Source organism: Sitophilus oryzae, unplaced genomic scaffold, assembly GCF_002938485.1.
Source record: "Sitophilus oryzae breed Bouriz unplaced genomic scaffold, Soryzae_2.0 scaffold_1801_pilon_pilon, whole genome shotgun sequence".
Lineage (NCBI taxonomy): Eukaryota > Metazoa > Arthropoda > Insecta > Coleoptera > Curculionidae > Sitophilus > Sitophilus oryzae.
In genome coordinates, this window is record NW_022146504.1 from 2,835,527 (window position 1) to 2,850,398 (window position 14,872).

At 34.0% G+C, this 14,872-nt stretch overlaps 1 protein-coding gene across 1 annotated transcript in view; it reads right to left on the reverse strand.

The window, feature by feature from the left end:
• LOC115882969 (bromodomain adjacent to zinc finger domain protein 1A) overlaps positions 1-14,872 on the reverse strand; it is a 36,946-nt gene that overhangs the window by 11,786 nt on the left and 10,288 nt on the right. The window contains exons 6-12 of the mRNA XM_030901237.1: positions 13,630-14,208; positions 10,151-10,401; positions 9,862-10,089; positions 8,448-8,710; positions 8,167-8,384; positions 6,708-6,919; positions 392-526 (exon numbers count right to left, since the gene is read on the reverse strand). Coding sequence (XP_030757097.1) covers positions 392-526; positions 6,708-6,919; positions 8,167-8,384; positions 8,448-8,710; positions 9,862-10,089; positions 10,151-10,401; positions 13,630-14,208 — 1,886 coding nt within the window. The remainder of the gene's footprint in view (positions 1-391; positions 527-6,707; positions 6,920-8,166; positions 8,385-8,447; positions 8,711-9,861; positions 10,090-10,150; positions 10,402-13,629; positions 14,209-14,872) is intronic.

Below are 14,872 nucleotides of genomic sequence, written 5' to 3' on the forward strand. Positions count from 1 at the left end.
ATAAACCAGAATTTAAATCGGTTTTTGGTGCCCACCGCGCTCCTTTCATATACTCCTCCCTTAATCGTTTTAGTCCCAAATTGATATTTTGGCCGTGAGTGACGTTTCATAATTTTTAGTTTTAAAAGTGGTGTACCTAATTGTTTTAAGTATCTCTCTTCAAAAACAAAAAAGTTATGCCCTGTTAAAAGTGGGATTTAATAAAATGCTAACACTGTACTTAAAGGTTGAATGAACTTAATGATTTTTTCCGCAAGCACGATATAAGATAAACCATAACATCTGTCAAAATTGACATTCTTGCTTATGAACGAACTTTTCAATGTCAAACGACTACATAATGTAAATCATAGCGGAAGTGTGGTAAGGGCTAATATTAGTGATAACCCACCATTTTCAAATCTATCCATCTTAGAATGTGGCTGAAGGGCTTTGACAAAATTATGGATCTTAATATTGGCTTTGGCGGCACAACGCCTTTGTTTTAATACAAGGCCGGCGAGCTTGACTGCGCCGCTGTCACAGTCTACATAAAAGTAATTCAAAGTGTTAGATACTTAAGACTTAAATATCTCCCATTCTTTATAACTTAATATAATATAGTATAGTAGTCTATAGTACAAGGTAATAGATTGTATAACAAATAAATAAAAAAATTGTAACAAGTTGTTGTTATCAAAGCAAAAAATTGATATTAATTGTTGAAATAATCAGCGACAATAATATTTTAACTGGCAGTATATACCTAGAAACACATTTTCCAAAAAACGTTAAAATTTTTATACAGGGTGTCTCAATCCTTCATGGACATAAGCTTCATTCAGAACCTCAAAATTAGTGGTTTCAATTAGCGTAGAAGTTTGTTACAGTTGAGGGTTTGGAACCTTTGGTGTTACACAGCAAAATAAAACACTAAATCACCACAATACACCAAAACACTTTTACTTTTACACTGGACGCGTTTTCGCTAACCATGTTAGCATCATCAGCAGATGATTATAAACTATAATACAATCTACAATTGGAGCGTTTATACACTCGCTCAGTGGGCACAGAGTGGGCGTGGCAAGATCTAGCCAACCGAGTCAGAACCCACCGAGCGTAACAGTTAGATTTCCGCCACTAGAGTAGTAGGAACAAAGAACTTGAAGGAATTGGACCGTTGTCTCTGTTCATACTATCTTTACATTTATTAATTCTGATGCTTTCATATGCATCTAATTGCCTGTAATTTGAGACTTGTTTAAGTAATTTTAAGTTATTAAGATCTATACAATGTTCTTTATCAGGTCTACCATATCTTATCTGAGCTAAATTTAAATCTAGTTAATACTGATCTTCTAGTTTGCCCAATCAAAGAATCAGTTTGAGTATTTTCCAAGAGTATGGTTTAGGTATGTGGATGATATTTTTGCTGTTTTTGAGACATTCAGACACCATAGATAATTTTATTTCTAAGTTAAATAATCGTTTTCCTTCCATTAAATTTACACATGAAATTGAGAACAACGACAGATTACCATTTCTAGATGTATTAGTTATTAGAAATACTAATAATTGCCTGGAATTTGATATCTATAGGAAAAATACCACTGCACGCAGATATATTCCTAATGAATCATATCATAGTATTGAACATAAAATGGCTAGTTTAAATTTCTTAGTTCATAGATTACTTAGTTTTCCACTTTCCAACGAAAGATATGAAATAGAAAGAGATTACATTAGGAATGTAGCTGAATGTAATGGATATTCTCATTCACTAGTTGATAAAATATTTAGAAAACGTAGGTATAGGTTAATGATTTCTGAAAATTCGACTTTTCAAGTGGGGAAAGATACGTCAAAATATTTTTCAATACCGTTTGATAGACAGTTATCCCGTGGTCTAAAAGGAATTTTTAAGAATGTCCTGACAAGACCTGATAAATCTTGCGTTGCCGAACATATTGTTGATAAAGAACATTGTATAGATATTAATAACTTAAAATTACTTAAACAAGTCTCAAATTACAGGCAATTAGATGCATATGAAAGCATCAGAATTAATAAATGTAAAGATAGTATGAACAGAGACAACGGTCCAATTCCTTCAAGTTCTTTGTTCCTACTACTCTAGTGGCGGAAATCTAACTGTTACGCTCGGTGGGTTCTGACTCGGTTGGCTAGATCTTGCCACGCCCACTCTGTGCCCACTGAGCGAGATATAAACGCTCCAATTGTAGATTGTATTATAGTTTATAATCATCTGCTGATGATGCTAACATGGTTAGCGAAACGCCCGTCCAGTGTAAAAGTAAAAGTGTTTTGGTGTATTGTTGCACAAAAGTGCTTTGACTGTCTGTTTGAGGGTTTTAAATTTTTAAAAAACAAACAACTGTGAATAATAATTAAATTAAAAATTAAATATAGATATTTTAAAATTAAATATCTCTAAACAATTTATGTATACAGGGTGTCATTGAAATGGTGTAAAAAAAATCGACACAGGGGTGATAGTACACCTAAAAATAGTAAAAAAAGTTCCTATAAGTATAGGACGGAAAATGATAGGCATCACGGAAGATAATGGGGTTAGGGGCACTGAAAGAGTGAATTTAAAAAACGGTTTTTTGAAATTGTGGGCTTAAAAAACGAGATAAGACTTCGAAAAAAAATCCTCTGCTATAAATTTTGACCCTAAATCAAATGGTGATACTGAAAAATTATTTGGAAAAGCGGAAAGGGTAGTTTTTGCAAGGGTAGCGGGTTATTTCGTGAATAACTTTTTAAAGTTATTTTTTTTTTGCAACGTGGGTACATTTTTTGAAAACTACATACTTTTTCCTACAAAAAAGGTACTCTTGTTGCACATCGCCCAGAGTGATGGTTTTCGAGAAAATTGAAAGCAAAGATATTGCTTTGATGGGCTGCTAACTGGTTAATCAACCTAAACTTATGAAAGTTATGGCGGTTCAAAGTAACCAAGTAGTTATTAAATAATTAATTGTAAAATCAAAATTTCATGATTTTTAAAACATCTTATTGCTTTAAAAACGAAATAAACTTTTGGTTTTAAAAATTTTAGTTTGCTCAGTGCCGATTAATACTGAAGAGCAACTACGGCAACGCATTATTGATTGTTCCAATCAAATTCGGACAACACCAAGGATATTCCACAGGGTACGCAGATGGTGGAGAAGAAGATCAGATGTCTACATTGAAATGAATGGTGGTCACTTTGAACATTTATTATGAATGAATTAAGGAATGCATTATTTTAATAAGGAATTTTGGTAATTGGATTATTTAGTTTTTTAAAGCAATAAGATGTTTTAAAAATCATGAAATTTTGATTTTTCAATTAATTATTTGATAACTACTTGGTTACTTTTAAACCGCCATAACTTTCATAAGTTTATGTTGTTAACCAGTTAGCAACCCATCAGACCAAACTCTTTGTCTTCAATTTTCTCGAAAACTCGGGGCTCTGGGCGATGTGCAACACGAGTATCTTTTTTGTAGGAAACAGTATGTAGTTTTCAAAAAATGAACCCACGTTGCAAAAAAAATATTCCCAAAAAAGTTATTCACGAAAAAACCCCTATCCTTGCCAAAACTACCCTTTCCGCTTTTCCAAATAATTTTTCAGTATCACCATTTGATTTAGGGTCAAAATTTATGGCAGAGGATTTTTTTTACACCATTTCAATGACACACTGTATAAAGGTAAGTAAATTGTATCCAATTAACGTATTTTGCTTCTAAAAATACATAGTAGTTCTATGTCCACGAAATCCTGTATCCGAATATCCTGTATAAAATATATTCAACATCTTTTTGACACTTGATAATGTTGCCATCTCCAACGTCAAATGAGAGAATATAGCAACCGTTGCATGTTACTTTAATTCAAAAATAACTTATTTTTCGCTCTGTTTTTGAATGTCTTCTATTAAAATCGTCTCATCTCTCTCAAAATAGAGTTTAACAATATAAAAGATGTTCCACATAAAATAATCAAGTTTATCATTTAGTTATAGTTTTTCGGAAGAATTGGAACAGATTTGGACTCTTAACTTTCTGCACTATCTTTGTCGGCAAACGAATTAAAGAGTCCCAGTACTTCCAGTTGACTTGGTTGACTCGGAAATACAATACTATAATCAGAAGCACGAGAAACTTTGTTAGTCAAATGATATCAATCTACAAAACATTTTCAAAAAATTTATGATCCTAAATAATTTTTTTCAATATCAAATAGAAGTGGTTTCATGAGATGTTTCACCCGCATTGTAAGCTTAAAAACGAAATATATGAGAGCTTAAAAGGCAAGAAAAAAATATCTTCTATACCGGGTGCGTCTAAAAAATGACTCACATCTATAACTTTTTTATTTTTTCAGTTAAAAAAACGAGATTTGGCATGTTATTTATGACAACGGCCAGGGTAATTTTTTTTCAGAAAATTCAAAAACACGTCAATTTTGTTTGTGAGGGGGGCAACTTTTGCCCCAAAAATGATTGCAAAATCTTCAACCCTCTAAGCGGGTGTGTCATCCCCCAATTTTTTTTAAATGGGAAGAGGGTCAAGTTGTACCGCAATGAAAAGGGCTTTCTATTATCTATACGTTCCCGCTTCGTTTTTGAAAATCGGTCGAGTCATTCAGAAAATATAAAGGATTGAAATTTGAAAAGTTTATTTAAACATTTATCAGAGTAAATGATAAGGATAAATTCCAATTTGCTGTCTTTTCTTATTATTTCTAGATGTTTACGCATTTTTTCACTTGCCAAAAGGTTGAACGATCAGGTGCGGTAGTTGCTAGATAGCTGTTCTGTGACTTGTGCGTTGAAGTTCTTCTCAATATCGTTAAACTTTTTAACAATTATGGTATACTAACATAAAAAGTGGAAATAATCAAACATTATCTTAAAAATAATTAATGTATCGGGTTGCGCAGATATTCAATGAAATGATTCCATCCTGACAAACACCTTTATGGCAAAATTGTTCGCTAGTTAGTAGCAAAATTTCGCGAAACTGGTTCCGTTATGAATAAAAAGAGGCAGAGGGAAAATCCTGTAGTAAATGAAGCTATGGAGGTATTCGTATTGGGCCAAGTTGCCATGGATAGTACGCTGAGTACAAAAAAATTAACCAATGGGACCGGCGTGTATCGTACAAGTGTCCTTTAGGATATTAAAAAAAACCAAGTTCCACCCCTACAAAATTCAGTTGGTACAAGAACTCAACGAAGCCGATTTTGATCGTCGCTTGCAATTTTCTGAAACTATGAGTGAACGAGTGGCGAATGATAATAATTTCCTATTTAATGTGTTTTTCGGATGAGTGTACTTTCTTTTTGAACGGTGTAGTTAATCGGCACAACTGCCGGTACTGGGCTGAGGATAACCCCAGGGTTTTTCACGAGGTGCACACACAAAACCCTAAGAAATTGAACATGTGGGCTGGTATTTTTGGAAGTTCTATTGTGGGTCAGTTTATCGATATTGAGAAGAACTTCAACGCACAAGTCACAGAACAGCTATCTAACAACTACCGCACCTGATCGTTCAACCTGGGGCGCTATTCTGTAAAATCGTCGGTATTGGTAAGTTACGACAGCTCTCGATACGTATTTGTATATAGTAAAAATGTGTTAATTGTTGTTGTCATAGTTACCGATCGGTCCTATGGCAGATATCGCAATTTGATGCACAGGTGCTCTAAATAACCACGCTAACCAACCTGATTGGTCAAGCTTAATAGTTGCCCGCTGGGGCTAGACACTTCTGTTTAAATAAACTTTTCAAATTTCAATTCTTCATATTTTCTCAATGGCTGGACCGATTTTCAAAAACAAAGCGGGGAAATACAGAGAATAGAAAGCTCTTTTCATTGCGGCGCCACTTGACCCCCCTTCCCGTTTGAAAAAAGTTGGAGGATGACAGCCCCGCTTAGAGGGTTGAAGATTTTGCAATCATTTTTGGGGTAAAAGTTGTCCCCCTCACAAACAAAATTGATGTGTTTTTGGATTTTTTGAAAAAAAAATACCCTGGCCGTTATGCCTTGTGGAACGTTTTCGATGGGCCACCCTGTATATAAATGAAATTGTAACATGTGGTTCATAACGACAATTTGAGTCGAAATACCAAGTGTATGGTATCAAATTATACATAAAAAAATGCTTTTTCCAAATATGATAATGAGCCACCCTCCGTCCATTTGAAAAAATTGAGATATGATTAAATATTCGATTTGGGCATCTTTTAACTGGCCAGGATATGACACTAAAAACATTGGACGATCAAATATATTTTTCCAAGGCTTCTTGATTAAAAATTAGTGTTTTTAACATAGCCATGGGTCTCTAGATTGAAATTTAAAATACATTTTTTTATTAAGCGAGAATGTCAAAAGTTGACATATGATATGGCATTCTATTCAGAATGTCATTTTCTATCAAATAAAGTAAAAAAAATACCGAGGGTATCATTTAAAAATCAAAAGCTGTAGTCATTTCCAGTGAAACAGGAACTGACCGAAAACAATTGAATACGTCAGTCAATCCTAATTGTTGCCATGTACTAACATACCAAATCTCGTTTGTTTATCAGAATAAATAAAAAAGTTATAGGGGGTGAGCCACTTTTGAGACGCACCTGGTATATTCAAGTCGCAATTATCTACAGCATCATTATAAATTATAAAAAAGCGTTACATACCTGAGTCAGATTCAGTTTCAGTCGCTCTTTCACGGTATACTCGTTCATGTTTCATGTCTTTCTTTTGACAAGATGGGCACGTCCACGGTCCTCTAGGGAGTCGCCTTAGAGGCGGTTCGACGCATTCTTTATGGAAACCGGATTGGCATTTCTCGCAGGACACCAATTCGCCGCCTGAATGACAAGATTTGCATAGTTCTATTTTGAAATCGCTGAAAAATATTTAAAATATATAGTAATCATTGAATAAAAAAAAAGGGCAACGAAGAAGTCTAGAACTATTTTTAAAAGTAACTCTTATTGACTGACGTCATTGCTTTCTTCTTTTAAGTTTTGAGTTTGATTTGTGAACACGACATATTTTTCAATGTAAAAAATTACTATTTTTCGATATAACTATAGTGTTCAATATGGAAAAGTAATATTTAAGTCCGCTTTACAGTTCGCAATTTAACTTGCAGGCAAGAAAAGTTGGAATATTTAATATAACATTATGTCGTATTATTTCGTATATTTTTCATTTTATTGATTTTATGGAAAGCACTGTTCATTAAAATGAACAGTGCTTTTACTACAACTACAATTTTCTGTCTCACAATGTACCGTTTGTGTCCAGGAAGAGTTCATGGTTTCATAGTTGTCGATTTTCGAAAGAAATCAGAACATGCATATTATTTCGTATATTTTTCATTTTATTGATTTTATGGAAAGCACTGTTCATTAAAATGTTGTATCCTATGTCATAGGGCTTGTTTCTCTCTACAATTTTCTATCTCACAATGTACCGTTTGTGCCCAGGAAGAGTTCATAGTTTCATAGTTGTCGATTTTCGAAAGAAATCAGAACATGCATATTATTTCGTATATTTTTCATTTTATTGATTTTATGGAAAGCACTGTTCATTAAAATGTTGTATCCTATGTCATAGGGCTTGTTTCTCTCTACAATTTTCTGTCTCACAATGTACCGTTTGTGCCCAGGAAGAGTTCATAGTTTCATAGTTGTCGATTTTCGAAAGAAATCAGTACATGCATATTATTTCGTATATTTTTCATTTTACTGATTTTATGGAAAGCACTGTTCATTAAAATGTTGTATCCTATGTTTGGTTTGGTTTGATTTGGTTAGGTTTGGTTATCTGTAAACCTAACTGCTGACAAGTAGTTTCCATTGGATTAACGCCAGCAGTGTTTACAAAAAATAACTGTTTTTTTATTTTGTAGATTTTCTTGTAGTGGCGAAATACCCATATAGGATTTTTTTGGAAACAATACTTATTGTAGCTAACTATTTCAATCTTTTAGATTAACCAAACTAACATCATACTAAACCGCCATTAAGGGTGATTTAATTGTGTTTTAATTAAAGGTGAGAACAGAAGGTTTAATTGTAGCTTAATCAGGTATTGTATATATCAAAATATATCTGACTAAATAAAAGAAATAATAGTTTTGCTTACGTAGTTGGTTCGTCTTCCTCTTCTTCAAGGTCACCCTCGCTACTCTCCTGGTCCTCTCCGTCCTCCACATTCCCCGAGTCTTGTTCTTCCTCCTCCTCCACCTCCTCCTCAATAAATATTCTACGTCTTTTCTTAACTGGTTCCGGACTCAGAAGCTTTTCCTGTTTCTCCTTTTCTTTTTTGCATTTGTCACAGAACCAATCGCCTTTAGGAACAATCTAACAAAAAGAAAATTAAGTGAATTACACTAAGAATATCAATATTAAAACAGTTATACATACAGTTAATTTAGGTTTGAGGCAATACATATGGTGTCCCAAATTGCAGGAGTCGCACAACAGCATGTTCTCGGAGTTGTTCTGTCGTCGGCAAATTTGACATCGAGCTAATAATGCTGACCGTGACCACATCACGCACGAGTCCAGAGTGCCGTAATGTAAAAAGATCTGACTGAAACTGGTCGACGCCAGTAGAGATTGCTGCCATCGGTCCAAAACGTCGTATTCGTCTTTGTGTTTGTTGTTTGCCCTGACGTCAGCATGCCCTAAAAAGGTAAACTCAAAAATTAGTTTTTTCACAATCAAAAATTTACATACCATACTGGCAACGCTCGGCTTTGGGTCACGATTTCCGTATGTAAGAAGAGTACAATCGTTGATTGAAGAAATAAGAAAATGCGCAACCTTAGGGCGATTTCGTGGCAAAAACATGTCCGAGATGTAACTGGCGATACCGCCGCCGCTTGTCAACCTGTCCGAAACTTAGTTTAACTCTGCGCCGTAGCGCGCTGATAGTCGTTTACAGCGCAGCGGATAAAGAATAGTTGACAGAAAGGATGATTGCCGGAGACAGTGTTGCCAGAACTACAGATTGATCTGTAGATTTACGGATTTTGGGTACAGTACGTTAATAATACAGATTTTCTATCATAAAACAAATTCAATATAATATTATATGATAAAACAAAGAATAGCGTCATAGTTGGCTTGGAAATGAAGATCGCAGTTATTTCATATGTAAAATATTATGGTAAATGTCAATAGTCATCAGTTCCAAGCCAACTAAACGACTTTTTTCGATCATACAACATATTCAGTACCTTTCTATATCATTCAGTAAGCTTTTTTTGATTTTTGTTGTTTATTCTATGTTTAACACAAATAAATTTTCAATACATTCACAAAAAAATACAAAATCACAAACGCGGATTACAACATATACAGACAAAAATATTACAGATATTACACATTTTAATTCTGTTCCACACCATATTCGATATGTCTTCGCTGGCCGAATTAGAGAAAATGAGTGTTTTATGCGTTGGCCGCAGAACGAATAGAGGCGCCACCGTACAGCACTTTTGGAGGGGAAATCAAATCAGTCTTGTCACAAATTTGCCTATTAGGTTTCAAATTACCGCGAATATTGAAGTTTTTTCATTATAAAAAATGGACACCCTAACGATATTATAACTCGATTTCAGATGTCCAGAAATATAAACGCTTTTTGATTGTGATTTTACTCTACTAGACAGGGTAAGGCGCACTTGTATCTACGATTTACACTCTCCAACTTAATTAGATCTCTAAGCGATTCGCTTCCACACATGGAGATACCGACCCAAGATCAAGGCTTGCCCACATATACAAACAAAAATTCATACATGCCCAGCTCGAAAAAAAATAATGCGCTTACCCAAGGGTCGTTTCATGTGTTTTGCGTCAACTGCGTCCGCCACATGACAGAGGGCATGAGCCAAGCATCGAATCGCCGTTTTAGTGGACTCGATTTGTTCGACACCTTCATCCAAGTTCTCCGATTTAACTTTCACATCAGAACCAAGATATTTACCTGGATCTTGATATTCTTTCTCTTCTTTTTTATCGGGTACTTCGGGCGTACTCGACCTACTGTTATTTTTGCCTACAAAAATATTAATGCATAACGAAAAAAATTGAAGTCCTTTAGTAAATAGAGTTTATACCTTTTTCTTGTTTCTTAACCTTTAAATGTCGGTTTTCCTTGTCGATTTCTGATTTTGGAAGCGCCTCAAACTCGCTGTACTGTTTATTTTGCAGGAAGTTTCTCCACTTGTCTCGATCTTTCATTTTTAAAGTTCCCAAACCTCCAGCTGTAACTTTCTCTTCCATTTCTAAAACGTTTTCGATAAGGACGTTTTCGAGTACTTCTTCAGATTTCAATTCTAATGGGTATCCCAAATTCGCATCCTCATATCTAAAATACAGAATATTTCATTGAATAAAGAAATTAAGGAAGGGGTCTAATACAATTTTTCGTTTTGGGACACTCTGTATCTTGTAAAATTATTTTTAAACTGTACCTCTAATAGTCCTTCATCGAACCCAAAACTTACAATTTGTAAAAATCTCATCGTTTAGCTACAATACTCCGTGTCGTATGTGGTGAACAACCCTGTATATAAAATATGATTTAAAATGTTTGCGAGATCTTCCAATTAAATCGTTTGTTTGCTATTATCGTTTCGGAATTTTCTAAAATCTGTTTTCAAGTATATTTAAAGTTTTCCGGATACACGTGCCGGTTTCATACAGGGTGTCCCATAAGTAAGTGCAAGTATTTTAACTGGTAGTATAGCTCGACTGCAGAAACACGCTGATGAGGTGTTTTTCGCGAAAAAAAAATGTTGAAATTTTTTTTACATTTTCCGGAAAATATTGAAAAACTTTTGAGTGCCGCTTGTTCAGTTTCCGGAAATTTGTTTATAGTGCTTCAGTGTTGCCACCTCCTACGTTATCCACATTTTGTATGTTTATAAGTTATAAGTTCACATTTTTAAATTTCTACAAAAAAGTACTTAAATTACGTAGAAAAATTCACAATATTGCAAAATATTGTAACATACCGGCTGCGTCTCAAAATTGGTTCTCCCTATAACTAAGTCTAATAAATACTCTCTTTGATGCGTTACTTGACACAAATGAATTTGATTTGGATCATTTAAAAAATTGTTTAAAATTAATTAAACAAGTCACATCTACAGGCAATTAGACGCATATGAGAGAGTCAAGAATAATAAAATGTAAAGATGATCAGTGCGATTCTGTAAACATATTTCCTGTCTAGTGACTTATCAATTGTATAGAAATAACATAGGCTAGGCAAAAAATTTCTTGCTACGGAGCTTACAGAATCCCACTGCATATGAACAGAGACAATGGTCCAATTCCATCCAGTTTTCTGTTCCTATTACTCTAGCTTCGGTAATTAATTGTTATGCTCGGTTGTTTTGAAGCGTTAGAATCATCTGCTGGTGATGCTAACATGGTTAAAGTGTTTTAGTGTATTGTGGAGAATTAGTGTTTCATTTTGCTGTTGTAACAACAAAGGTTGTAACTGTATTAAATGTTTTCATATCAACAAGTAGTAAACAAGTAAAACTTGATTTTCATACGTCCGTCCGTTGATACGATGGTCTGACCAGAGTAAGTAGATCGCCGAGTAGCGACAGAAACCGTCGGTCTTTTGATGTGGTGGGACCCTTTGAATAAGAAGACTAAGGAAGGAGCATAATGCTATCCATGTATTCATGCATGGTGGACGGAAAAAGCACCATAAAAGCACTCTAGGGTGGGGATCCTTGACAGTTCTGTTTGATGATTCATTTGACACATTTGAATTTGATTTGAAATTTTGTGGATTTGTCAGTCTTATTTTATGTTATTTATTATTTATTCTACTACTGATAGTTGTATAAAGGTAGTAAATCTAGATGGAAATTGTAGCAGCACTTAAATTAACAGTGACACTATCGCAATTTATCGAAAAAGACTAAAATAGTTGGTTGTGTAGCGTGCGGTAGATCTCGGCAAAAATTGAGTGAAATAATGGAACAACTTTTAGCTAGTAAGTGACTATATAATATACATACGTGTAGCAAACCGATCGTTTATGAAATTCACTTAAATTAACTAAATTATATATTTTTCTTGCATTTTAGCTTTTATTTATTACTTGTCAAAGATTAGATGTCAAAGAATTTAGATACGTTAATTTGACTTACCTGCTTCAGTAGCGTATCGGATGTTTGTGGTAATAAATACTTATTATAACTTATCTATTTTTATTAGAATTATATATTTTTATAACAATTTTAATAACTACCAACATTTATTCACAACGTAAAATAAAACAAATTATTGAGTCTACCCCACGTCTACCCTACATCATAGTTTTACATTTTTTAAATAAAATTAGAACGACACTGATAAACCGGAATTTAAGTCGGCCATATTTGAGGCCCATCGCGGTGTACCTAAGATTTTTGATATGCTCCTTCCTTAGTCTTCTTATTCAAAGGTGGGACCAAATTTTATTTCTCTCTCTTTTGACGTGTTTGACAGATAGACTATGTATTTAACTGCTCAACTTATGAAGTGGTCCTATAAACATGGTATACACTGCTCATAATTTGAAATGGAATTATTTATAAAGTTTTATAAATATTTTTTTTGTTTTGTTTTATCCTTATTTCTAAATGTGAATGTATAAAATATCTTACAGCTAATAAATAATTAAAAAAACGATTCGTTGCCTGAGGTATACTTGAAATAAAGTATATAGAGATATTTGATAAATGGCAACAGTGGCAACTTCGCTTCTTCATATGACAGATAACCTACTTATTTCGCGCAGCCGCAAAGACAATTGAAAACGGGACTGTCGCTACTCGTCGGTTTACTTACTCTGGTCTGACGGCGCTCTGATTGGTCATAGCGTTTTCGCGCCACTTTCCTCCATAAATTTTTTATTCCAGCCCGTCAACGTCCTACCGTCCAGCCCGTTTAACACTTTTTTAACCAATTTTATCTAATCTTAATAAAAATATAATAGTACAAGAGCTAGCACTGTCGGGAAAACGAGAATTTTAAGAACGTTGTCTGGCTGCTGGTAGACTACTGCGGTTCACTACTGCGCATCACATCTGTACAGGGTATCCCATTTTCGTGTTTTATGGAATTTCTCGTTTATGAGTATAGATTCAATGATGCAACTTTCACATTACTTTGCTACTTTTTTATGAAACTAAATATGCTACACAGGTTTGTCCTAACCTCCTTAGTTTCTGAAATACAGGGCGAATTTGTGATGCGCAGTAATGAACAGTTGTTGAATACAGACAAATTATGTGCAGTAGTGAACGCAACGTCTACCAACAGCCAGACGGTTTGGTTTGGTTAAAAATGGCTTCAATGGTATGCAATAAATTTAAAAACTACATTAAGTTATTAAATTCAATCAATATCGTATCATCGTATCGTCGGACAACGGATGCATGAAAATCAAACTTAAGAAAACATATTATCAATTATGAAATTTATTCAGAGTTAACTAATTATAAATAATGTCTATACCTTTAATTTAACTAATTATGTTTTTATTTATATTTTAGATCTAAATTAGTAAAATACTACCACTACTCACCTATCTTTTTTCTTTGTACTGCCATTTGGTCTATTATGTCTACTCTCTCTTTCCTCCTTTTCTTCCTCTGAGATTTCTACTTCCGGATTTAACAAACTTATCGGTGTCTTATACAGTAAATTTATAAGATGATCCTTCTCGTACACCAGAAAATCCTTAAGCTCCCCTTCCCTGATTCCTCTTTTATTAAGGGCATCAATCAGATCTTCAAGCTGCTCTTTTTTGTAGAGGAAAAACCATCTAGACGATGAGAAATTGTCGTTGTGAACTGGACAAGTGACTGCGTTTGTTGTGCAAAGTAACAATTCCTTGGTCGTCTCTACATCGCTGCTTGATAATGATTTTCTAATACCGTTGGTCCTTTTGGGTGATTTGGTTGGGGAGGTTTCTTTGGCGCTGGTTTCTGGTGCGTACAATTTTTTAATATGTGAGGTAAGTTCTGATTTACCGGCTGTAGTTAGTTCTGGATACTGAATGGTAAATTTCTCTAAGCAGAGGCCTGCTGTTTCGTTTTCCCAGTTTATAAATATGCCGGGTATAGATTCAATTCTGAGGTATTTACGATAAGCTCTATCAGTTCTAAAAAATTAAAACAAACATTTAATTTATTATTGATGCGTTTTTTGAACGTAGTATGATTAAAATTATAATTTTTCAACATTAAGATACCCGCGTTTATTATTTTATTTCCAAGAATTGCATAATTTTTACATTTTACATTTTAATCATATTTATACGAATTTGCGCTAAACTACTGAAAAGAAAGGGCAAGTGTGGCATATTTTCGTAATCAGAAAAAAAAGTCTTTTTAAATATTTCATGATATACTGTCATGGTGCGTCTCAAAAGTGGCTCACCCCAATAACTTTTTTATTTTTTCAATTAAAAAACGAGATTTGGTATGTTAGTATTATATGATGTAAATTAGAATAGATTGACGTATTCAATTGTTTTTGATCACTTCCTGTTTCACCGGAAATGACTACAACTTTTGATTTTTAAATGGCACCCTTGGTATTTTTTACTTTATTCGATAGAAAATGACATTCTGAATAGAATGACATATCATATGGGAACTTTTAACATTCTCGCTTATTAAAAAATCGTATTTTAAATTTCAATCTAGAGTGCCATGGCTATGTTAAAAACACAAATTCTTAATCAAGGAGCCTTGGAAAAATAGATTTGATCGTCTAATGTTTTTAATGTCTCGTCCTGGCCGGTTAATAGATGTCCAAATCGT